Source organism: Kogia breviceps, chromosome X, assembly GCF_026419965.1.
Source record: "Kogia breviceps isolate mKogBre1 chromosome X, mKogBre1 haplotype 1, whole genome shotgun sequence".
NCBI lineage: Eukaryota > Metazoa > Chordata > Mammalia > Artiodactyla > Physeteridae > Kogia > Kogia breviceps.
In genome coordinates this window covers 122,501,558-122,517,057 of record NC_081330.1, presented here as the reverse complement: position 1 = coordinate 122,517,057, position 15,500 = coordinate 122,501,558, and the positions used below count along the sequence as shown (strand labels likewise).

Below are 15,500 nucleotides of genomic sequence, written 5' to 3'. Positions count from 1 at the left end.
TTAGCTTCCAGAAAAGCGTCCCACATTTCACCAACTCCTATCTTCCATTGAACCACTTCGGGAAAAAGACAAACCTTGAAGAAGAAATGAGAAGTTCTGATGAGAATGAGTGTAAACGTTGGCCAACATTTTCATTCTTTTTAAGGGATGTAGCCAAGCACAGACATTGTAATTTAGCTCATTCTTCTTAATGGTATTTTGTGTGCTGTTTGTTCTATTATCTAGAAGTGAACAAGGTAAACAAAAGATTTCCTTGAAATATAGGTCGAATTAGTAATTTTGTTTATGCTGCTCTTGATATTATGCTTCCCAGCCTATAGCAGAAGCACGTCTTCTGAGTGATTGCAAAATAGAGAGGGTGTGTACCATATGTAAAGATTGAACAGAATTGAAAAACTGTTGGATATTTGTTCTTTTCTTAATATCACCACTATCATGATAATTAAATATGCTATTAGCAAGTATGGAAATTGTGACACTTGCCTTCAGGTTTCAATGTTCTCAATCTTTAGCATGTATGAGATCAAATGGAGAGTTTATTAAAACACAGGTTCCTTAGGAACTACCCCAGAGATTCTGGTACAGCAGGTCTGAGTGCAGCCTAAAACTGTGTATTTTTAACAAGCTCCCAGATGTCTCTGTGCAGTCAGTCCGAACTGCCCTAGGGGACCTCATTATGTAGTGGGCACCGTTAGGTGGTCTATAATTCAATCCAAACGATACAATTCTCATTTGATATCCAAATCAGAAACATGAATTCATGTCATTATGTACACAAATATAAAACTAAAGTTAAATAACATAATTCAATAGTATACTATGTGTCACATAGACACAATTTTTAAAGATGCTAAGGTATAACCTGATGCCTTTTTCCTTACACTTAACTATTTTCAATTTCAACTCAAGTATAACCACGATCTTGTATTAGATTGTTGCTTTGTACAGTACTCCCCCCTTATCTGCAAGGGATACATTCCAAGACCCCCAGTGGATGTCTGAAACTGAGGATAATACCAAACCCCATATATACTATGTTTTTCCTATACATACATACCTATGATCAAGTTTAATTTATAAATTAGGCACAGTAAGAGATTAACAGCAATAACTAATAATAAAATAGAACAATTATAACAGAATGCTGTAATAAAAGTTATGTGAATGTGGTCTCTCTGTCAGAGTATCTTACTGTACAAATTGAATGCCTTTTCCATTTTAAGTAAGCATTTACACACTGCGGCCATAACTTTTGCAGTTTGGGGTGTGACAGCAAAACTAGTATGAATTTCTTTTTCTTTCTTCACAATGTCACCGATACAAGATTTGGTCTTACCGTAGGTTTCAGCCCCCTCAGCATCTGATTTTTTTTTCTTTCCTTATTAAGTTGAGACCTTTCACCTTTTTACTTAAAGGAAGCACTTTAGGTCTTCTCTCTGGCATTTCCGAATCACCAGCATCACTCCTCTGGCGCTTTGGAGCCAGGATTAAGTAAAATCAGGGTCACTCGAACACAGCAGTGCGGCACTGCGACAGCAGATCTAACAACTGCAGCCACTAATTGACTAACGGGTGGGACATGCTGGCCAAAGGGATGATTCAGGTCCCGGGGGAGCGGAGCTGAAATCGCGAGATTTCATCACGCTACTGAGAACGGCACGCACTTTAAAACTTATTAATTCTTTATTTCTGAAATTTTCCATTTAATATTTTCATATAGTGGTTGCCCGCGGGTAACTGAAACCGTCAAAAGTGAAACCGCGGATGGGGGTGGGGGAGGGTGGGCGCTACTGTAATCATTTAAAATCCTTGAGTTTGGGGCCCTGGGGCTTCTGGCTCGTTTGATAACTGACACAAAGGTACAGGAGTCCTATTTTACCTTCTTATGGCTATTACTAAAAGGTGCCTTAGCTTTCAAGCTTCCTGGGAATGCCCACCTTCACGGTCTGCTACTGAACTCATAGGTTTTCATCATTTTGGAGTACATCACTGTCATGTCTGTAATGTCAAGAAGGGAAAGAGAAAGGTTATGTGAAGGGCATTATTACAGGGAAAAGACACTAATGAAACCCTGCTACTATTCTCCAGATATGTTAGCAATCTCCCGTAAGAGACATTCACACTCTCCCTCTTGGTTATTTGTCTCTTGACATTTAAATACTGATTCCTTTATTTTCAGCAGAATCGACTTACGATAATAGTCTTCTGTTTTTTTTTTTACCGTGGTATGAAAATCTCAATATATAATGAAATGTGCTGCTCTGATTCCGTCCACCAGGACGTCCACTAGGTCTTCCTGGTGCCCCCTCCCCTTGAAGGGTGTTTTCCTTTCTTCTCCTTATTTTTACATATTTGATCTTCTAAAAATGAAGCTCAGCAGGACTCTATGGGACCTTCCGGGGAACATGACCCCTCGCCCTGCCTCTTGTTGTAGAAAATCTTTAGCTCGCTAGGCCTTCCCCAAGTTCCAAAGAGCAAATTTAATAAGAGAAATGAGAAAATGCAGGAACAAAGAAAAATAGTCAATCAAGACAGTAATAGTTTAGCCATAAAGCAAAGTCAAGGACCTTTAGTTCCTCCTCAAAGAACTAAATAGATAATATCCTGAGCCGTATCCTTGAGTTGTTTTGCAGATACTAAAACCCCCACCAGGTGGAAGAACTTCACTGCATGCTGACCACAAGTAGACCCCAGACTGGTTAGAACCAGAAGGGTGATAATGCTGACTCCAGAAATACCACCCAATTACCTCACCACCAATCAATCAGAAGAATGTCCACCAGCTGATCCGGCCCCCTACGACCCTCACCCCTAATGTTGCCTTTGAAAGCCCTTCCCTAAAAGCCATCCGGAAATTCGGGTCTTTTGAGCAGGAGCTGCTAGTTCTCCTTACTTGACAAAGTTACTCTAAAAGTATGCTGGTCACCACGTAAAGTGAATTGACGGGTAGAGTTTGGATATTTTCACCTATTTAATCCATTTTAAATGAGTTTTCAGGTCTGAATTGGATGCTGTGCTCAGAACTGGGCTGGGGGCTCTGAGATACATAAAAGCATCACCAGGTTTGGTTCCTAACCTGATGGTGTAGACGCTCTTAACACAACTCTTTTTCGACTGATTTTATAATTGATTTGTACAATAAATAAAAAGCAACTGAAGGCATTGGGATACATTCCAAGACATATGGGAGGTCAAGAGTCCTGGAAAGTCAGATGGCAACTTTGTCCCTGGAAGTGAAAAGCAGACTGAAGCCACAGAAACCCGAGCACAGAAGTACACATAAGCCCACAGGAGTGTGTAAATCGAGTATTTACTGAGTGTCTGCTTCGTGCTTGGCACTACCCAGACATTGTGGGCAAATACAAAAGCTTTAAGAGATGGGGAGCCCACTTCGGAGCGTGACATTCAGTTGGGATCTCCATGCACTCCACAGTTAGAGAGCAACGGAAGCGAGTTTCTATCACGGGTGCTCTGGCGGGGGGTTCACAGATGCCCCTGGGGCTAGTTTGATGTTGTCAGGAAGATGGCGATGAAGCAGCTTGGAAGTGAGAAGGCAATGTCCTCCAAAGGCTCTCTGGATTCTTGTCTCTTCTGTAGCCCTGTCACCCTGAAGAAGGCATGTTCCAGTCCAATCATCACTGGGGGAGATCACTAGAGTACTTAGATCAAGTTAATGCGAAGAGAGCATGACATCCTTTACACTTGAATTAAATCCAAGCGAACAGTGCGTGCTGTTCTCCATCCCTGCAGCTCCGTCCGTTCACAGGCACCCAGGTTCCACACCAGAGCCCAACACCCGCTCCTGCCACGTCTCCTTTCTTTTCAACTCCAGCAACACGACGGACATTTCCATTGCTTTCACCCCTGAACAGCGTGCGAGGCCAAAGACAAACTTTCTCCATTCTCAAATAGAAACACCTCTTTCGGGAAACAGAAAAGTCAAATCCTGAGGCAGAAACAAGGACTAAAGGCGATGCGAGTGAAGATGCCCTCTCCTGAGGCATGTCTTCTTTGGACAGCTTTTCCTGAACAGAGACATAGCTTTGACATTTAATGACATCCTTATAATCTCCTATGTTCTGTACTACGAAATTAACATTTACATATAATAAGATCACCTCCAGAGGAAATAACAGAGATTTTTCTAAAACGAAGTCTGAACATCATCACTATTTTGGAATCCCGAATTATTTTCTCCTTTACTCAAGTCCACGGAGCCATAAGGATTTTCTTCACTGCTTGCTTGATTTTTCCTGTTAAATAAAGTGAAGTCACCTTAATATTGTGATCTTAGAATGACACGGCCTCCCTTGGACTCCACCGGGCCCAGGCGTCTTTTTCGTCTCAGCATCTAATCACCTGGACTCATTTGCATACCAGTCCCCTCTCAGTGGGCTACGGGCACCCAGGGTGCATCGGATTCACTTCTTTAGGCCCATGATTGGTCGGCACGACGGCTGCCAGAGCACAGGAGACGGGTTAGGGTATAAGCTCTGGAGGCGGAGAGCAGGGGCCTCTGTGTCTCAGGCTGCCTATTCGGCAAATGATGGCAATCACGTGAAGTCAATGAGCTAATGCTGGCAGAGCACTCACGGTACTCGGCATGTAGTCCTCAATAAATATTGACCATTATAATTATTTTTAGGAACTCAGGGGTCATTCAGCCAATCGCTTCATTTTAAAAAGCTTCCCCACTAAATCATCAACTTCCAAAGTATGAAGATCAGGGTGGGCCTGCTTTGTAGTACAATCACCAGCTTTAGAAACCAAGCATATATCCTCACGTGTTACTGACTAGGCGTGCAAACTTGAGAAAGTTTCTTGGCCTCTCTGAATCTCAGTTTTCTATATACATGAAGATCATTACATATTTACATCATACAATCACTGAGAACACTAATGTGAGAAACACGTGGGCAGGGTTGACAGTCTTCTTTTGGTACGTACCTTCTATTATCGTAGTGTGCAGTATGAAGGAGGGGCTTCCAAATAATTTCTTTAATGAATTAACTTTGGAATAGCGTCTCGTGTGCGAGTTTTTAGTATGTAGAGGAGCGCGTGTTAAACTGTAATGTGTGTCCAAGTCTGCAGGTCTTACTAAAACACAGATTCTGATTCATTGGGTGTCCAAAACCCTGACTGTTTTTCAGAAAGACTCACAGACTTAGAAAACAGACTTATGATTACCAAAGAGGAAAGGGCAGGGAGGGATAAATTAGGAGACTGTGATGAACACATATACACTACTGTATATAAAACAGATAATCAACAAGGACCTACTGTATAACACAGGGAACTGTATACTCTGTAATAACCTATATGGGAAAAGAATCTGAAAAAGAAGAGATATATGTATAACTAAATCACTTTGCTGTACACCTAAAACTAACACAACATTGTAAATCAAGGATAATATAAAATAAAATTTTTTTAAAAACCGATCGTTTTTGTTCGCTTTCGGAAGGGAACTTGGAAGCAAAGAGTGACAGAAGACTCTGTGTATCCTTTTGTACTTAAAAATTTTAACTATATGAATGTATTCTAGTAAATGCCTATTTTAAAAAATGAAGTTACTTGGGAGAATAATATAGTGAAGAAAATTGAGCAAAATAGACTAGTGCACGTAAAACTTCAAGAACGTGTTTAAACAACCGAAAGTGTGCAAAGAGTTTTTGTCAGGTGCTATAAAATATGATTAACTTCAATTATATAAGCCCAACAAACGCAAATGATGTCTCAAGGTCAGAAAACAAATCTAGCGGCAGGGCAAGCCTATACATCAGGTCTCTGGTGATTTAAATCCTCCATCAACTTGGATCTTCAACTCAAGAACAAATTAGAGGGTGCCTGACCCATGAACTGAGGGGATAGTAGGGCGTCTGTGCTATCAGAGGAGGGATGAAGAGGATTCGAGGGTAGCAGTTTGGAGCAAATCTCAGAGCTCATTCTCGAATGATTTCACAGCTCAAATCCATCACTAATGCAGCCTCTAAGGTCAGTTCTAGACCGAGGAGGACTCGTCAGTAAGGATAATGCCCTGAGCCCACTCACTCCTGCTGGGCTTGGAGTGCCTCTTAGCAGTGGGGCAACGATGCTGTGGGCCAGGCTGGAGTTTACCAGCGCACACCAGCCAAGTCCAGGCTCGACATGTCCTGTATGGTGGGGCTTTGCTAGGGAGGCAAAGTGCTGATGACGTCTGGTAAATTTCCAGGGGATGCATAAGAATATTTAGCTACGGAATTGTCCAAATAAGTAACTGGCTTGTACAACCTACCACTTACTGCAAAATTTCCAGTTAGTTTTCCCTAAACCTTTCTGTTTTACGATAGATAAGTCTAAGAAAGGTCACTTACTTTCTTCGATCTCTGATCCCAGTGAAGCTGAGCACAGCAATACCAATCACCACCACTCCCATCACGACCCCAAAGATAATCAGCCATATGGTGACAGGTGGCTCGTAAGGGGGTCCCAGCGTCGGCTCAATCCCCAGAAACTCCAGGCTGTTGTCATCCAGGCAGAAAGCATCATTGATACGGCCCCGGGACATCCTATTCCCCAAAGCAAAACACTTAGGCAAAAGAAAACTGTCTGCAATTATTTACTCCTTATGTCATCGTTCCCAAAGGGATTTGATAAGGCTTATCCTAAAAATGTATACCTAAAAAAGCAATGAAATCAAAGTAAATAACCAGGTCCAGTGAAAGATTTGAGTTTTGACAATTATACATCTTTCCTATCTCGTAACCTAGATTAGGCTTGGAAACAGCTCCATTGGAAAATTAGGCCGCAAGTGTGGAAACATGCAAATGGTTGGCATTTGTTCATTTGTGGCTACTGTGTGTTGGAAAGGCAAAGTTAGCATGTTTGGTAAGAAGTTCCCTTGTCAGGGTATGTCTACAATGATGTTATAGCAAATAATGGAAAAGGACAATTGCATCCACCTCTTCTACAAATGAAACAGTCCCTCTACACAAGTCTCGACAGTTGTATTTTCCAAATAAGAGGTGCTGACATCCAAAATTATCACTAAAAGGCAGCACTGGGGAGGAATACAGGGAAGGAGCCTTTGCCCCCCAAAAAGGTGAGGATTATTTTTAAAACAAAAAACAGTGAAATGTTCAATATTCTAGATTGAAAACCAAAGTGTCTGGCATCACATCCTCCTGCCCTTGGGTATAGGGCAGGTCAGGAGGAGGTCAAAGTCCACCGAGAGAGAGAGAGAGAGAGAGAGAGAGAGAGAGAGAGAGAGAGAGAGAGAGAGAGAGAGAGAGGGAGGGAGGGAGGGAGGGAGGGAGGGAGGGAGGGAGGGAGGGAGGGAGGGAGGGAGGGAGGGAGAGAGAGAGAGAGAGGGAGGGAGGGAAGGAAGGAGAGAGGTCAAAGCAGCATTAGGCATGTCACCCCTGGCAACCTCTGCCTGAAAGAGTCTGGGCATTCTGGAAACAGAAAGTTTGAGGACCCCTGTAGCTTGCAGGAGGGCGGGGCTCCTTCACGATTATCCCAGCTGGCGCTTTTCCTCAGGACAAGTCATGTGGAGGCAGCCAGTGAGTCCCTGGGCGTGCTGCGGTTGTAAACCCCACTAAACCAGATTTTCTAGGCCCCCTCTGCCCAGCAAGTCTTGTTTCTGCTTCCGAAGATGAACCGCAGCTCAAGAGCGCCACCTAGTGGGCACTTCCTGTAGCAGTGAGTAGCTTAAGCCTTTTTTTTTTTTTTTAATGACAAGGGGAAACACCTCCATTTTTCACTATTGCTGTTTCGGGAAACAGCTGAGGCAAATTGGGAAAACTGTTCCTTCTGAACACTCACCACCAATAGCAAGTCCCTCTTTTGGTATGGAGGCTAACAAGTGTCTAAGGAATCCTATCCCTGCCTACTTTGTTTCAGACTTTGGTTAGTTAAATGGATCTTACATCAAAGTCCCTACAGCAAATGATGGCGACACGTGTGCTCTGCTCGTACCACTTTCCCGGTGTGCTGGCCAGACTTCCTTCAGCCAGTAGCTGCTGCCTTTTCCCAAGAGCATTCTCAGGCCACAAGATTCGGCCCTGCCTGCAGGCCAGCAATGCTGGGAAGTTTGTCTCCCCTGTAAGCAGTTCTCAACCAGCGACTGATGGGAGGTGGTGAACAAATACCCCAGCTCTGATGGGACAACTGAGGTGTCTATTCTACGCCGTCTCCCAGAATTCCCGGCAGAATGGAGCTCTCGCTGCCCACAGTGGTAACTTGCTCGTCACGTGTCCTTTATTACCTTCCTTCCATTCTGTCTCCTGTCCACATTCCTCCATCCGTGCTTCCTGAGGTCACCTCCCAAAGAAACTACTTACACTCAAATCCTTGTCTAAGGACCTGCATCTGGATAAACCCAAGTAAGACAATCCCCTTTCTATGAGATTCTGGAATTAAAACCCAAGTTTTTAAGATGAAGACAAACATGTAAATGACTCAGAAGAGTGCCTGCCACTGTGAAAGCGCACCAAATATTCGTTACTGTTGTTGCTGCATTGGGGAACCCCCCTGCCCTGCTATATTGCATTAGAAAGTAAAATATCACCTGATGGCCTCTTCAACTTCAGTTCTAGGAATGATGTCAGACACATTTTTAGGTGAAGTGACAAAGAAGGTGAAGGAGATTCTTGGTTTCAAGTCACTCACCCACACGTCCTCCTCCCTGTGGAGAAACAAAAGAAACATCTTCCCTGGTGGCACACCGGACACTGTGAAGAGAATGAAAACTTCTCCAGCTGGTGAAAAGGAGATGGGGGGAGGGTCACAGGGTAAAGTAGGGAGACATGGGGCAGGGCCCGTCATGGAAGGATGTAATTGCCACAACAAGCTTAACAGGGCCCAAAGCACACGAACTCAACTACACAAGGTGTGACAGCAGGTCCTGGCGCTGTTAGCTCCGCCACCGTATAAGAACAGCAGTTTGGTGGTTTTTTTTCCGAGCAGAGACAAATTTCAAACTGAAAGCAGTAGCAGAATCAGCAAGGGATCGTTGGTGACCGAAGACTCGTGCTAAACAACACGGCGCGCAGCAACGGCTCTGTTCCATGGACAGAGGCGGTGCGTTGATATCTTCGAACCCTGCCCCTCCCAGCTAACACCGTCATGTTACCCCACGCTGAGGGTGAGGGGCGGGGTTTACAGCACGACGTGACAAGACTCTGCTCTCACAGCTGCCACGTTGACCCTAATAAAGCCCAAGGCAGATCACAGGGCTCAGAGCCTTTCTCACCCGGAAGGGAAGCCAATGGCCTTAGAACGGCTTAGGAGGCACACGTGAACTTTCTTCTCGCCTCCACCCGCCTCGCCCAGTCCCACCAGGACCACATCTCCCACTGGTCTTCTATTAGCTCACTGTGCTCCAGCCACACTAGCTTCCTTGCTGGTCCTTCAACGGGTGAAGGATATTTGTCCCTCAGGATCTTTCCACTTGCTATTTTCCCAGCTGGAACATTTCCTCACATAGTCTGCACCCCTAACTCTCTTTCCGGTTTCAACTATTTGCTCAAATATTAACAAGGCTTTCTCTGACCATTTTAGTTAAAATTGAACCCTACACACACACACACACACACACACACCAGCACTCCCTAGCTCCTTTCCTGTTGAATTTTTCTCCCTAGCACTTCTCACCATCGAATTCTACTACTTACATATTTACATATTTTGTCGATTGTCTATAACACACACACAAACAAAACAGATACATTCGAATATAAGCTCATGAATGAAAGCAGAGATTTCTGCCTTTTTAAATTCAGAGCTGAGGGTGGATGAGAGCATTAGGGGAAAAGAAGGGGAGAGAAAAAGAGGAGAGAGGAGGAAAGGGGGCGGAAAGGGAGGCGAGAGGCGAGGAGAGGGCCATTTAATAATAACAATGCTCTTGTCACCTACAAGTCAAATAAGTTACAATCATCCCTAAATACACTGGCCCAAATTCCAGGAGATCAAAGAGATTTAAAAGTTATTAGGAGGTTTTTCTTAATTTCACTTGAATAAAAGTTAAAGCATAATATTTTCTTAGACCCAAGAGCAAGGGAAATACTGATTGAGAGCACAGCAAATCAACTCACCCAAAAGGAATGGTCTCGTTTCTGTCTTTTGAAAAATACTTTCTCATGGCGTATGCAACAGACGACCGGAACAAGTACATTTCATTGTCATCCCATTCATACTGCAAATTCAAAACAAAAACACTGCTCAGGAGAGATGAGGGGGTACATTAAAACCTGATATTCTAAAAGCTTTTTAGTTTGGTCGCACCGTGCATCTTGTGGGATCTGGTGGGATCTGAGCTCCCCGACCAGGGAATGAATCCACGCCCTTGGCAGTGAGAGCGCGCAGTCCTAACCACTGGACCGCCAGGGATTTCCCCAAGCGTTATTTTTAAATTGTCTAATATGCCAAGGATTCTTGCCCTGCATGAAGTCAGTGACCTCCAACTTGAGTGTGCATCGGCGTCACCTGGAGGGCTTGTTAAACCACTGAACCCTGGGCCTGAGCCCCAGAGTTTCTAATTCAGAAGGTCTGGGAGGAGACCCAAGAAATCGCATCTCTAACAAGCTCCCGGGTAGTGCTAATGCTGCTGGCCCCGCAGCCACACTTTAAGAACCATGGCGTTCACTGGCCCTTTTAATTTAGTTTGATGTAAACTGAAATAAACACCCGGAGGGAAGGTTTATAGATGGGGAGTCATGTGAGCCATTGGTTTTGATTAAAATGTCCATATACTATAGACAAGTATGCTGAGTTTTTACTATTTTTATAGTAAATTCTTGGATATGTGTAAGTGTAAAAAAAAGAAGAAACTTGAGGTTCAAAGGAAAAAAATTTTTTTGTAAAGAAGGTGATTTGTTCTTGTTTTTCAGTGCTAAACCAATGGCTTGTGTATTTGCATAGTCCAGGAAAAACCTGTTGAAAGAGAAAAAAGCGTTCACTCTTTCCTCCAGTAGATGGCAGTAGAGATCATGAATAGCACGAAGTTTGCATATCTCCTTCCCCTTCTAGGAAAAACAATTATGAGATGATCATACTAAGTGAAGTGAGCCAGACAGAGAAAGACAGATATCATATGATATCGCTTATATGTAGAATCTAAAAGGATGATACAAATGAACTTATCTACAAAACGAACAGATTCAGCCGTAGAAAACAAACTTAAGGTTACCAGAGGGGAAGCGGGGGAGGGATAAATTAGGAGATTGGGATTAACATACACACACTACTATGTATAAAATAGGTAACCAACAACGACCTACTGTATAGCACAGGGAACTCTACTCAATATTGTGTAATAACCTATATGGGAAAAGAATCTGAAAAAAATATATGTGTATGTGTATAACTGATTCACTTTGCTGTTCACCTGAAACTAACACATTGTAAATCAACTATACTTCAATTTTTAAAAATGTAATTACATTTTCAGAAGTAAATCTAAAATTTTAGCTGTTTAAAAACAGATTTCATTGTAAAGCAACTATACTCCAATAAAAATTAATTTAAAAAATAAATAAAATAAATAAAAATAAATTAAAAATAAAGATTTCAAAGGATTGCTACATTGACCCCAGCTTGATATCACACAGCTATTGGAAAAAGTTGCTTTAATAGTAATGATATTATTACTATTATTACTAATATTCTGGTTACTATTTCTATATTCAAAAAAAGCAAAGGCCAAGTTCTCAAATTAGTGTCAAAGATCCAGGTGGACTTTGCCATGAAATAGCTTGAACTGGGCAGTTATTCTGGCTAAAAGTATGGTTCTGGTCTCATCAAAGCAGCCTCTCGCTCAGTGAATAGGCCTCAGAATGTTACACCATCAACCCCTCTGAAGACTACCAATCCCTCACTGCATGGAAAGAGAACATGGGGACACATGTCAAGAAAAAAGAAGTTACAAAGAGAACTACCATACGACCCCACAATCCCACTACTGGGCATATACCCTGAGAAAACCATAATTCAAAAAGAGTCCTGTACCACAACGTTCATTGCAGCTCTATTTACAATAGCCAGGACATGGAAGCAACCTAAGTGTCCATCATCGGATGAATGGATAAAGAAGATGTGGCACATATATACAATGGAATATTACTCAGCCATAAAAAGGAACAAAACTGAGTTACTTGTAGTGAGGTGGATGGACCTGGAGTCTGTCATACAGAGTGAAGTTAAGTCAGAAGGAGAAAGACAAATACCGTATGCTAATGCACATATATGGAATCTAAGAAAAAAAATGTCATGAAGAGATTAGTGGTAGGATGGGAATAAAACACAGACCTACTGGAGCATGGACTTGAGGATATGGGGAGGGGGAAGGGTAAGCTGTGATGATGTGGGAGAGTGGCAGGGACGTATACACACTACCAAATGTAAATTAGACAGCTAGTGGGAAGCTGCCGCATAGCACAGGGAGATCACCTCTATGGTTTGTGACCACCTAGAGGGTGGGATAGGGAGGGTGGGAGGGAGGGAGACGCAAGAGGGAAGAGATATGGGAACATACGTATATGTATAACTGATTCACTTTGTTGTAAAGCAGAAACTAACACACCATTGTAAAACAGTTATACTCCAATAAAGATGTTAAAAAATAAATAAATAAATAAAACACTAAGAAAAAAGAAGATAATTGAAAAGGATCCTGACCTACCGGATACTTTAAATTAAAATAATTAAATTTCATTAGTCCAAGGAAGAGCTAATAAAAATATGACAGAAAGAGAAATGATCCCAGAGACACTCAACGATTGTTACAAAATAGGAACTTGAACTTTTAGAGTTTGGGAAGTGATGCACTTCCATTTTTATTATTTCTTTCTTAAATGTTCCTTTCTTACTCCTACTATGTTATTTATGTTTAGATGTCTTACTTATCGATGAAAACTACACTACAACTATTGTGGAACCTTGGACAATATTTAACTTCCCAGGAAAAGTAAGGGGGTAGAAATGCCATCCTTGGGTCTATGCAATGCAAAGAACAATTTCCTGTAGCACCTTGGACCATTTTATCCAATAGTGCCAGGCTGCCCTCTGATCCTGCAAAGCCTGCAGGATGCCACAAGCCCACCCACGCCTTTGATCCCCATCTGCCTGGGGCGACCCTCTCCTCTCCTCTTTCCCAATCAAAGCCGCTACTGCTTCAAACTGGAAAACCTGAGACAGGTGTTTAGGAGAAAGGACTAGCTGATTAAAGTAATTCACATGCAGGTGTAAGTAATCTGATTTTCTGTAAAACATTCTGTTGTCCTGAAATGCATCTCCACATCAGTGGTTCTCAAACTGTGCCGTAATCAGTCACCCGGGGAGCTTTGATGACTTCATGCCACACCACAGAGCAATTAAGTCAGAGTCTCTGGGAGTGGGATTCAAGCACTGATATTTTTCAAAAATCCCAAGTGACTCCAGCTGTGCAGCCACGTTTGAGAAACTGTGTTTTAAATCAGAGCTTCCCAGACTTTATTGTGTCTACAAACCCACCGGGCGGCTTGTTAAAATGCAGATTCCGATTAAGCAGGTCCAGGGCTGGGGTCTAAGATTAAAACAAGCTTCCAGGATATAGATGATTGACTAAGACAAAACAACGCAAAACTGCCTGCAGTGCTTCTAAGAACAAACAGTCTCTCAAAATATAACCATATCCTCTTCCTCAAATACAAGTAATGGTGATTAGAGTGAATTGGGAGGGTGGGTATTTGATACTTAACATTGGATGTTTTCTCATGGATTTTCATAACACCTTCAAAGTCACAAGGAAAGAGGAGGTATAGCCAATCCAATAAGGAATGAAATGTGTTACTAAAAAAAAAAAAAAAAAAAAAAAAACCCAAAAGCCAAAGGGCAGAATCTAGAGCTTTTTAAGAGAACCATGTGTCCTCTCATCTTTTAGACCACACTGGAATGGGCTTGTTGTGCCCTATTTAAGGGAATGCATTGAAAAGTCATAGACGCACTGTGTAGAATACTCACAGCTTTTTCTCCAAGAGCTGATTTTAGGCTTATCCTCACTTTGATGCTTTGGTCAGAATCTGATTAAAGAGAAACAACAGACTATTGTTACAGATGACAGATTGACCATGTGTGTTTATCTCCTTCCTCTCCCAAGATCCCACTAAAGTGATAGTAAAGGAATTTTTTTAAGGTATAAACACACTTTTGGAAAATGAGAAGTTATGGAGGAGTGGTAAGTGCTTTTGCAAGGGTCAGGAAGCCATGCCCTAATGTGTACACAGAGGCGGCACAGACCCCCAAAGTCCCACAGAATCCTGGAGAGGCTTGGGATTCAGGTACAGTAGGGGGTGGGAAGAAGATAGTGGACTGAAAACAAGGGGAATGCAACTCAAGGTCTGGTTAAAGACACTTTGGGGAACACTTGATATTCCTACCCCATGAGCTCTTGCTTAGAAAGTCACTTGGAGGCTGTGGTGCAGCAAAACAAGAGGTGATTCACGAAAGAAGACAGGGCATCCAGGAAGCAGTGGATTCAACCCGGGACAGCAGCAAAGGGATGACTCAGGATGAAAACTGTGGTCCACATTGAGACAGGAGGACTGTAAGAGGGAGTTCTTTAGGAAAAAATGAGACTGAAAAGAATACATATGTTGGAATAGTTGAAAAAGATGAAAGTGACGTACATAGCAAATTAGGCATACGAAGAAAATGAGGCGATAGAAACTCCAGGACAAACAAAAAACCACATAAGAAAGGATATAAAATAGTATATTACTTGGTTCTGTAAGCATAATGATGCAAATATTGATAATTTCTCTATGAAAAATTACGTTAAACCTAATTGGGAGAATGAGAAAAGGAGGCAGAGGAGTAGGCAGAAGTGCATGCCTAAAAGTGAGCAATAGGGAAAAGACAATATAAACAAATTGTTTAAAAATATGAAAGTAACTGCCAGAAAGAAGAGGCAATAGCATTAAAACTGTTAAAAGTATTTGTCTTTGACGAGCAGAATTCGAATACAGTGGGCTGGAGACTGTTAGACTCTTTTTATTTTAAATATGGGGCTAGTAAAGCAGACTTGAAAAAGAACGAGAGAGAGGTAGTTTTCTCTGTGCCGGGTACATAGTAGCTGCTCAACAAATGTGTTTCCTCCCAGATAAAATGGCAGCTACCACCATAGTACAGGGGCCAAGCAGAGGGAGAACATATTCAGCTGTGTCACAGTCCCATGAGACTGGGGCCAGAGAGGACTAGGGGAAGCAGAAAGTGGGCAGTAAGAAATGTGTCAACTTGATGTACTCACAGGGAGTCCAGTCTGTGCTCCATCCCACAAACGAATTCCTGTTCTGGTCTTTCAGCCAGGTCAACAACGGCTCAAAGTAGTTGAGCAGTGGTTTTACGTCCATAGTCTTTACTCCCACAATATTTTCCAATGCTGAGGTCCAGGGTTCTGATTTTCCAAGGTGCAGCATTTGGCTACATGAAAAAAGGGGAGGGTGGGTTCAGGGCCTTTTGAGGGATTCCAGATGTACATCAACTTA

At 42.5% G+C, this 15,500-nt stretch overlaps 2 protein-coding genes across 16 annotated transcripts in view; one reads left to right on the top strand and one right to left on the bottom strand.

Moving 5' to 3' along the window:
* BMX (BMX non-receptor tyrosine kinase) overlaps positions 1-1,172 on the top strand; it is a 52,942-nt gene extending 51,770 nt beyond the window's left edge. For 11 of the 13 annotated variants that reach the window (XM_059050835.2, XM_067022899.1, XM_067022903.1 and 8 more), the window contains one exon: positions 5-1,170. In XM_059050835.2, the coding sequence (XP_058906818.1) occupies positions 5-79 (75 nt within the window). In that variant the 3' untranslated portion in view covers positions 80-1,170. Of the gene's footprint in view, positions 1-4 lie in introns of all 13 variants that reach the window. The other 2 variants (XM_067022906.1, XM_067022900.1) reach the window with 2 other exon arrangements.
* Positions 1,173-2,755: 1,583 nt separating this feature from the next.
* Positions 2,756-15,500, bottom strand: part of ACE2 (angiotensin converting enzyme 2) — a 100,806-nt gene continuing 88,061 nt past the window's right edge. For 2 of the 3 annotated variants that reach the window (XM_059050857.2, XM_067024169.1), the window contains 6 exons: positions 15,263-15,435; positions 13,978-14,036; positions 10,074-10,174; positions 8,549-8,665; positions 6,354-6,548; positions 2,756-4,253 (listed from right to left, as the gene is read on the bottom strand). In XM_059050857.2, coding sequence (XP_058906840.1) covers positions 4,145-4,253; positions 6,354-6,548; positions 8,549-8,665; positions 10,074-10,174; positions 13,978-14,036; positions 15,263-15,435 — 754 coding nt within the window. In that variant the 3' untranslated portion in view covers positions 2,756-4,144. The remainder of the gene's footprint in view (positions 4,254-6,353; positions 6,549-8,548; positions 8,666-10,073; positions 10,175-13,977; positions 14,037-15,262; positions 15,436-15,500) is intronic. The other variant, XM_067024170.1, reaches the window with a different exon arrangement.